This window comes from Salvelinus sp. IW2-2015, unplaced genomic scaffold, assembly GCF_002910315.2.
Source record: "Salvelinus sp. IW2-2015 unplaced genomic scaffold, ASM291031v2 Un_scaffold1416, whole genome shotgun sequence".
Lineage (NCBI taxonomy): Eukaryota > Metazoa > Chordata > Actinopteri > Salmoniformes > Salmonidae > Salvelinus > Salvelinus sp. IW2-2015.
This window is the reverse complement of record NW_019942893.1, coordinates 232,158-241,971: the sequence shown is the minus strand read 5'-3', so window position 1 is coordinate 241,971 and position 9,814 is coordinate 232,158. Positions and strand designations below refer to the sequence as shown.

The window sequence follows — 9,814 nt, the reverse complement described above, 5'->3', positions numbered from 1 at the left end:
CCCCTCCCTCCCTCCCTTTCCCTCGTCCAGACACTCGCCTCCCTCCCCTCCTGCCTGTCCTCGCCTCGGGTGCCCATCCCTCCGTATCCCTACCCCTTGTATCCCTCATCGTGCTCCGGCCTCCCGGTGTCTCTCTTCGCTCTTGCCGCTCCCACTCACTCCAAGCCCGTAACTGGCGCAGTTTCAGTCATATGCTGGGGCCTGCTCGAATCGATAATGTCTGGTCTCTTTCGCTACTATGTCCCAAATGGCAACCCCACCTACTCTTCTATGGACCGATGCTACGTACCTAGGTACCAGAATTATGGCGAAATAGGAATTGCATTTGGTCTCTCCTCGCTCTCTCTCGGCGCCGCGCGCGTCGCCCCCGCAGGCAAATCCGATTGAAGCTGCTGGCTTGCCAGTCAGACCCTCTGAAGTCGTCTATGTTTTAGATGAAAATGCCAATTTCACATTGGTCCCTTGATGGTATTGACAGGTAATTTCCACCAGGTTAAGGATGGGCAACCAAGAGGTGCAGACTCTCTCAATGTGCGGACGAGAAGTATTTTCAACATTGAACATCTATTTGTGGCGGCCGGTGCTTGAGCTGTTATGTGGGGTGTTCATGGGGGCTGTTTGTTGCGCGGCTGAGATGAGACGGCCAGCTCTCGTACCCTCCCTTCTAGCATCAGAAGGAGAGATGAGGCGTGTTGTCAGTGTGGACGACTGGACCAGAGGTGGGCCGGGACAGGACCCCGACCTTCTGCGCTTGGTCTGCACTCTCTCTACTACTTCTCCCCTCGTAGCCATCCCAGAAGAGATAGGCTGTTGTTAGTTACCTGAACTGACCAGAGGCTGGGCCGGAGCTGGAGCGCCAGCTCTTGCCTTGTCTGACTCCCTCTCTCGGTCTTACTGCTCCCCTCTGCCCCATCAGAGAGAGATGGGCTGTGTAGTTACTGACGGAATGACCATGAGGCTGGGGGACCAGGACCCAGCCACTCTGCTTCTATCACACGCTCCCTTAACTACGGCACAGGTGTATCCTCTCTCTCGTCCTACTCCATGTCACCACTCGTGTCTATATGCGTAGCTGCACGCAGTAGCGCTCGTAGTCTATCTAGCCGTAGTCTCCGTATCACGACTGTGAGCGCCAATTCCCTTCCCGCTCACAGAACGTCCGATTCAGCCGCCCGAGAGCACAGTCAATGATACACGACCTCGCTCGCGCACTTCTTATATGCTCTCGACCCGCTCCCAACTCTTATCACCTACATACACCTCATAGTTACAGTCCGCTCTACAGCCACGTACGAGGCTTGTATATCGCAGAGCACAGTGAGTCTCTTCCATCCTGACTTGCCTAGTTAAATAAAGGTAAAATATATATATATTTTTTAAATGTAACCAATGAGGATKGCCTACTAATTGGTTGATGATGTCATTGAAACACGTATCTTCCTCTATCATTTTTACTACAAAACATAGAAACGTGTTATTTTCTCATATGTTGACGTTGGGGTGGTGCTGGAGACCATGAATAGGTCGGTAGTTGAACCATTCTTCCCTTTGTTTTCTCCTTTAACTTACCAGGTTCTCCATGTCTGTGCGTGACAGCATGTAGTTCCTCATGTTGGTGTTCTGGTGCAGCAGCGTGTAGAGTAACAGCGTAGCCTGGTCAGACCTCTGTTGCTCACACAGAGCTGTGTACAGGCTGTTGAAGTTAATCTGGAACGTATGATGCTGCTCTGTAGGGATGGAGGACGTGTCTAAAAGGAGGCCAAAACGCTTGTTAGATACTACTGCCCTGTTTGGAACTAGGAACACAAGCATTTTCTCTACACCCGCAATAACATCTGATAAATATGTCTGTCATGTGACCGCACTAACATCTGGCTAATTGTTTGTATGTGTACCAATAACATCTGATAAATATGTGTATGTGACCAATAACATTTGATATGTACATTTTATATTTAAGCCATTTAGCAGACACTCCTATCAAAGGCAAATTACAATGAGACACACATTCACTAAAATAGTTCCCTTTAAGTCTGCTTCTATTGGTACAATATATCATACTGTATGTAAACATTTACATTAGTAATTTAGCAGACACTCTTATCCAGAGAGACTTACAGTTAAGTGCATTCATCTTAAGATAGCTAGGTGGGACAACCACATTCCACAGTCATAGTAAGTACATTTTTCCTCAATAAATTAGCTACCAGCAAAGGTCAGAGCTCGCGGTCTCAGGGCACCATTGAAAATGAGACCCTGGTCTTAATTGGGCTCCCCTGATTAAATGAAAGAGAATCAATAAAAAACAGTCAGGGAGAAACAGTGCCAGTKTTAATTCCCAAAATAGCTTCTTTACCTCACTATATACTGTACTTGACTATACTGTACAGTAGTCGAGCATTTTGCTATGAACATGTTGTTCTGATAAATGAACAATAAAAATATGTATATTCAATAGATAAAACCAAATGCCTTGGCATTGAGACAGGTAGTGATAAGGGGGAAAACGACACAGTTACATATCTCAATATTATTCTGGACGACATTATATACATACTTTGACTCAAAGTTGTTTTTTAAAAGTTTGGTAGTGTTAGCTAGCAATAGTAGGCTGTACCTGCCCCAAAACGCCGCTATTTATTTCGACCTATAACTTGTTGTCCCATCTTCTTCTTAAATAGTGAGTCMACATGTTTTCAGCACTTATTTCCATGACTGATCAAAACTCGTTTTCTCGTGCTCCTGGAACATCAAATTGCTATAAAATCGCAAGTATCGGATCACAATACATATCGTATCGGCRCCTAAGTATCAAATCAAATGATATGTCACGTACACAGTTTACAGCTAAACGGGCAGCTAAATGCTTGTGTGCYAGCTCCCTCAACATCGCAGAACAATAACCAATATTCATAATAAAGAGTTTCATTAAAAACAACATAACATGACAATATCGTATTGTGAGGTCCCCTGCAGATTCCCGGCCCCACAGTGTGTGTTTTTGAAGCAGGTGACAGCCTGTCTATAAGGGGTGTGTGTGTGGGCATAAGGTGTGTGTGTAGAGCAGTACCTTGTGTGTTTTTGAAGCAGGTGACAGCCTGTCTGTAGGGGTTTGGGCAGTCGTTTAGTCCATCTGTCAGATTGGCTAGCACCAGGAGTAATAACAGGCTCTGATTGGATAAGGGAAGCGGGTTCTGTTCCTGCTCCAATCCTGGTTTACTGCTGGCTCCGCCCAGTGTGAACACACTCCACAACCCACCTGGAGGAAACGCATAGGTAAAGAATATTAATATTGGTAACACTTTCTATGAACACCCTCTTCCTAATGTTTTAGGAGCTCATTTATAACACCTTATAAGCAATGTGAAATACATGACATAGGCGCTAGTAACTGCTCATAAATTACAATATAAAAAAAAAGCTATTTTTTTAAACGGGACAAAAGAATATACCTACAAGGCCTGGTCTGGACAGAGAGGATTGTAAGGACACGATTTCATACTCAACAAAAATAGAAACACAACATGCAACAATTTCTAAGATTTTACTGAGTTACAGTTCATATAAGGAATCAGTCCATTGAAATACATTCATTAGGCCTTAATCTATGGATTTCACATGACTGGGCAGGGGCGCAGCCATGGGTGGGCATAGGCCCACCCACTAGGAAGCCAGGCCCAGCCAATCAGAATGAATTTAACCATGTTAAACCCACTGGTTATCAGCTCTGCTGTAGTCAATACCCCATTCATGTTAAACCCACCGGTTATCATCACTGCTGTAGTCAATACCCGACCATGTTAAACCCACCGGTTATCATCACTGCTGTAGTCAATACCCCGACCATGTTAAACCCACCGGTTATCATCACTGCTGTAGTCAATACCCTGACCATGTTAAACCCACCGGTTATCATCACTGCTGTAGTCAATACCCCGACCATGTTAAACCGACCGGTTATCAGCATTGCTGTAGTCACAACCATGTTAAACCCACCGGTTATCATCTCTGCTGTGGTCAATACCCCGACCATGTTAAACCCACTGGTTATCAGCTCTGCTGTGGTCAATACCACGACCATGTTAAACCCACTGGTTATCAGTTCTGCTGTGGTCAATACCCCGACTATGTTAAACCCACTGGTTATCAGCTGCTGTGGTCCAATACCGCCGACCATGTTATAACCCATGTTATCAGCACTGATGTGGTAATACCCGACCATGTTAACCCACTGGTTATCATCTCTGATGTGGTCAATACCCGACCATGTTAAACCACTTTGTTATCAGCTTGCTGTGGTCAATACGACTTTAACCCCTTGGTTTAGTCTGCTGTGTCAAACCCGATATGTTAACATGATTATCAGCTCTGATGTGTCAATACCCCGACCCATGTTAACCCACTGGTTTATAGCTCTGATGTGGTCAATACCCGACCATGTTAAACCATGGTTATCAGCTTCGATGTGGTTAATACCCAACCATGTTAAACCCACTGGTTATCAGCTCTGATGTGGTCAATACCCGAGACATGTTAAACCCACTGGTTTATCAGCTCTGATGTGGTCAATACCCGACCATGTTAAACCCACTGGTTATCACAAGTTCTGATGTGTCAATACCCCGACCATGTAAACCCACTGTTATCAGCTCTGATGTGCGTCATACCACAACCATTCCTTCTTCTATCTAATGGTTAATGTTTTAGTCCATGTGCTTTGACAAAGATCTAAAGCACAGACTTTTTATTTTAATGAAAGATGGAAAAATTGACTGGGGACCAGTGTGTCCTTGTACCCAACTTTGTTTGACACTGTCAGAACAGCAGAGCCATGGTCACTTCCCTCTCTGCCCCTCTGTCTCTGTCCGGTCCCCACAGTCTGTCTGTCCGTCCGTTCCGTTCCTGTCTCCTCTGTCTCTGTCGCGGCGTCGCAGTCTCTCTGTTCTGCCGTCCACCCAGTCCTCCTTGTCTCTGTCTCTTCTGTCCGTCCGTCCTCCCTCTGTCTCTGTCGGGTCCCCCCAGTCCTCCCTCTGTCTGCCCCCCCCAGTCCCGTTCGCCCCCCAGCCTTGCCCTCTTCGTCCGCCCCCCAGTCTCGGCTCCTCTGTCTGGTGCCCCCCCGTCCTCCTCTGTCGTCCCAGGTCTCCCGTCCCTGGTCCTCTCTGCCTCTGTCTGGTGCCCCCAGTCTCCTCTGTCTCGGTCCCCCCCAGTCCCTGCGGTCCCCATCCCCTGCTGCTGGCCCCCCAGTCCTCCTACTGTTGGTCCCAGTCTGTCTGGGGTCGTTGGTGTGTTAGTGCCCCTCAGTAGATTTTTCTCCTCCCTCTTCTCTCCTCCCTCTCTTCTCTCCTCCCTCTCTTCTCTCCTCCCTCTCTTCTCTCCTCCCTCTCTTCTCTCCTCCCTCTGCCTTTCCCTCTTTTTTCCGTCTCTTTCCCCCTCCCGCTCTCCCAGCCCCCAGTCTGTGGCTAGCCTAGGGCCAAAGGATGTGAGCGGAGCATTTCGCTCTGGTACCGCTCATCCACAAGCTCCGGGCATGCTCTGGCCAGCATTTTTCATTTCCTTCATCACTGTTCTTTGGATTAGGCATATTCTGTAGTATTTATTTAGCCTACCCCACCACTAATGTGCAGAGATGTTGATATGAGTCGACCAAGAAATAGGTCACAGCCTGTGTAATTGATGGAACGATAACCAACGCAGCAGCAGAGACTTTTCGATTTCTTTACAGGCAAAAAGAGTTCATAACAGTGCTAAAGTTGTCTATCAAGTGTMAAATCTGAGCGCAACAGAGCCAGTTACAACTGAAGTATCTGATCATCAATAGATTAGTAGTGCTGAGCATTTAACCGACATTTCGGTTATTTTTCAAGTTTTTAAAACACTAATTGACCTAAGTCGGTTCAATTATTTAAATTCCAATTTGTTCTTTTTTTTCCTGTGAGCTCGATGTAAAGTTTCTGTAGCGATAAATCAGATCAAGGCTGAACTGTGTCATGTAGTAGGGCGTATTAGTTTCCAACAGGCCAATATTCTACATAGTTTAGCTGAGAAAACGTGGTAATTAACTACAATGACCATAATCCATTGCAGGCGCACTTAAACTTGTCCTGTCTGTGCGGAGCAGGCACGGAGACTGCACCGTAAAGCAATGCACGAGTTGAAAATATTGAAGGTATGCGGTACTCAGAACGCACCTCACCTCAGTCACCCCCAAAGCAGCGTTGCTCCACTGACAATGCACGACYTCCGCCGGAACACAAAGAGTTTGATGCATTTGGTGRATATGATGCGCGAGAGAAGAGAGAACGCGCGATCAAGAGGGATAGAAAAGCAGTTGCTCCATGAGCCTGAAAATACATGATCTAAGTGATTGATAGTTGGCATTCAGCAGTCAAAAGTACACCATATTTACTTTGAAGAACTACTAAAATAATGATTTTGTCAGACAGCAGCTCTATAGAGATGAGATGATGACTTGGAATTAAATAAAGTCAGCAAATAAAACATTTTAGTAAAGTGAATAAATTAGGGCTGTCCGACACAAAAAAAAAAATCTTTGTCAAAATTGTCAAACTTATTTTTTCCATATATAGACACATCTTATATGTTCTAATCAACTATATGCACTGAGCTTGTCTGATGCTTTAAGGGCACTGTTTGATTAAATAATTAAGATGCACAAATGACTAGAGGGAGTCCGACCGCAATTCATTTGAATGTGATGGGCCGGGCTCAGACTTGCTGCGCAAAAACGTGACTGTGTGACTAACCTGTTGTAGGTTAGTTACATTTCTGACTGAAAAGTTCTGTTACCAGAAATCCCTCATTCGTTTAGGAAAAACATTCCCTATTCCCTCAACCCTTGCTCTCTTTACGTGACACATGTATGCATCGCATGAACGTGACCAATAGGACATGACCTATAGCATATCATAATCACATAAAATAATCACATCACAGCAAAATAGACGCAGAGGACGTGACAAAAACTTGAAATGGGGGAACGTTTTTTAATTTAATTTTATTAGGGGTGGATCAGCTTAATATTGCGGAAAGATATTAACGGGGGAATGTTTACTGGTTGCYCAGGAGGTAAAGGGGAAGTCAGATGTGTGGAACAAATTTGACTAGTTATGGAAAATACTGGAGATGAAGACAAAGAAGGAGCAAGCGCTGTGTGTCTAATTTCTTTGACCGTTAGCAACAATGTATACAACACTAAATACATTAASAGTACCAGAGAGTCTCTTGTAAAACATTTTGTCAAGCCTTTATTACAGCAAAGACTAAAACCAGTCACATTCATYCGTGAATGCAATTTCCAAAATGGAACGGTTTATTTATTGTTTACGTTAATTATTCAAGGGAGGCTTTGTTATTTCATTTTAAAACTAAAATGCTTGATTGTATTTCAAATAATGAATGACTCGTACGCTGTGTGATGACCTGAACAAATGAATAATTGATTGATACAGTAGCCTACATAAGTATTGATATATATCCTTAAGTTACGTAATAATAACAATAAGGAGAACAAGAAAGTTATTATTTGTATTATTATCATTTGGAACAGTGTAAACAACACTAAATAAATGATAAATAATACCAGAGGATGTTCTAACGAGAGGGAAAAAGTAAAGACCATTTATTATTATTACAGCATAGTAAAGATTAAAAACATTTGTTTATCCGACATGTTGTGGTATAGTGAAGCTTGGTGCTCACGGAATCAGTAGGCGATTAGACACTCAAACAGGCAACAGAAGCAGGATCTGTCTCATTTCTGTACAGCCAGGCACATTTAAGAGTTAGGTTATTAATTATAGACCTAATTAAGTTGTGGTTTCCTCTCTGCTCTCTTTTCTTAGACAATTAAGTCAAGGGCTGTTTTCTCGTCTCCTCATTCTGCTGCTGCCTCCGCCACATCGTTCTCAACACCAACATGCTGATTAACTTTAYTATTATGCACAAAGCAACATGGTCTCTAGGAAAAGGTGCCAATTCAACAGCGCACTGATGCGTTTCAGAACCGCGGACAGGAACCGCATGTTATAAAATATATTTYTTTTTATTAGTGTTGCACCATTGATCTTATGTAATATAACCATGTACAATTTCTGTAGCAAATGTCTCAGATGGACTCTGCCATCCCCACGGCCTSCACAATGGATTAGTGACAGGTGTCTTGTACACCTTGATTATTTTTATTTTTTGCTACTGCTCGACTAAAGAAATCTCGGTCAACCAACAACCTATCGACCAAACAATCGAACAGTCGACTAAATGGGGTCAGCCCTAGAATAAATGGTTAATAAATGATAAGCATTGTGAAAGCATTCTACCCACATAATGCATAGTGCAACAYTAAAAAAAGAAGAATAAAAATAAATAAAAAATCCGTCACTATTTTTTAATAATCGAATCGACCTCAAAAAKCTCTAAATCGCTCAGCACTATACACTAGAGAAAAAGCTATTTGTTTAACACAGCAGCCACATATCATCAGGCAGGCCCTGGTTCAGTAGCCTACGACCTGTTGTTGCAATGTTGAAGTGCCTTACGATAGAGCCTGCTTCAAAGCCAAATGGAACATAGTCACAAAAGCACATGGTGTTTATTAAATTATATATATATTTTTTTTTTTACGAAAAGGACAAATTTAGAGCGGCAGTTTGTTTTCCTGTGAGCATTGAGCAATTTTTTGCGGAACGGTGAAAAGACGTTGAGCACCGGAGTGGTGCGTGAAGACCTCTCCGGTGAGCGATGAGTGGGATTTCCAYATACTCTGCCCACGGTCCACAGTGCTGCTCCAGCAGTCCTAATTCCCTGCATGGCGTCTAGCGGTGGCGRCCGGCAGCAGTAACCCAACAGARCGGGGGGAGAGGGAGGGGAGGAGCGGGGGAGATAAGCAGCCCTTGTGACTGAGCYCAGCTCATCACTGGCACCAGACCGGCTGGAGCAGACCCATCTCTGTCAGAGCACTGACCAGCAGAGSAGCATCCYAAACAGCACCCTATTCCCTATGTTTCGTACCTTACGAGCYCTGGTCAAAAGTAGTGCACTATATAGGGAATAGGCTGACATTTTGGACACAGTACAGAGCAGAGCCAGGTCCTGGCTGGCTGGCAGCAAGGCTTCCTGACTCACTCTACTGACTCTCTCTTTATCCCCCCACAACACTGCTCTTCTCTCCCTTCTCCAGCTCCCAGGCATTGATACTGACACCAACAAGGCCATGCCATTTTGGAATTTCTCCTCACCTATCACTCTTTCTCTTGAAGAACCGTGTCTGTGTAAGGATGAATAATAGAGTCTACAGTGGTCTACCACAGTGTGTGTGTGTGTGTGTGTACGTGTTTAACTATACTTGTGGTGACCAGAAGTCCACACAATAATTTTTAACAAACACAAATTTAACCAACTGGGGAAATTTTGTTGGTCCCCACAATTTTTTGGGACCCCACAAGGTCAAATGCTATTTCTAGGGGGTTTAGGGTTAAGGTTAGAGTTAGTGTTAGAATTAGGTTTAGGAGCTAAGGTTAGTTTTAGGGTTAAGAGCTAGGTTTAGGGTAAGGGTACGGGTCAGGGAAAATAGGATTTAGAATGGGACTGAATTGTGTGTCCCCACAAGGTTAGTTGTACAAGTGTGTGTGCACGTGCACAAGGGTTCAGCAGAACGTGGCTAACGGTCTGTGAGAATGCATCCAGACAGACCGTCATAATGGCCATCATGTGGTCTATAGACAGGACGTGACGTCATCATTAATGACAGACAGTAGTAGTTTGTGCAGTGAACCTTGTACTGTATCAAGTCTAATTT

The 9,814-nt window shown here is 44.3% G+C and overlaps 1 protein-coding gene across 1 annotated transcript in view; it reads right to left on the bottom strand.

Moving 5' to 3' along the window:
* Positions 1-1,545: 1,545 nt before the first annotated feature.
* The window catches only part of LOC112070757 (dymeclin), a 101,433-nt gene continuing 93,164 nt past the window's right edge, over positions 1,546-9,814 (bottom strand). Inside the window, exons 8-9 of the mRNA XM_024138206.2 lie at positions 3,071-3,259; positions 1,546-1,748 (exon numbers count right to left, since the gene is read on the bottom strand). Of these exons, the coding sequence (XP_023993974.2) occupies positions 1,561-1,748; positions 3,071-3,259 (377 nt within the window). The 3' untranslated portion in view covers positions 1,546-1,560. The remainder of the gene's footprint in view (positions 1,749-3,070; positions 3,260-9,814) is intronic.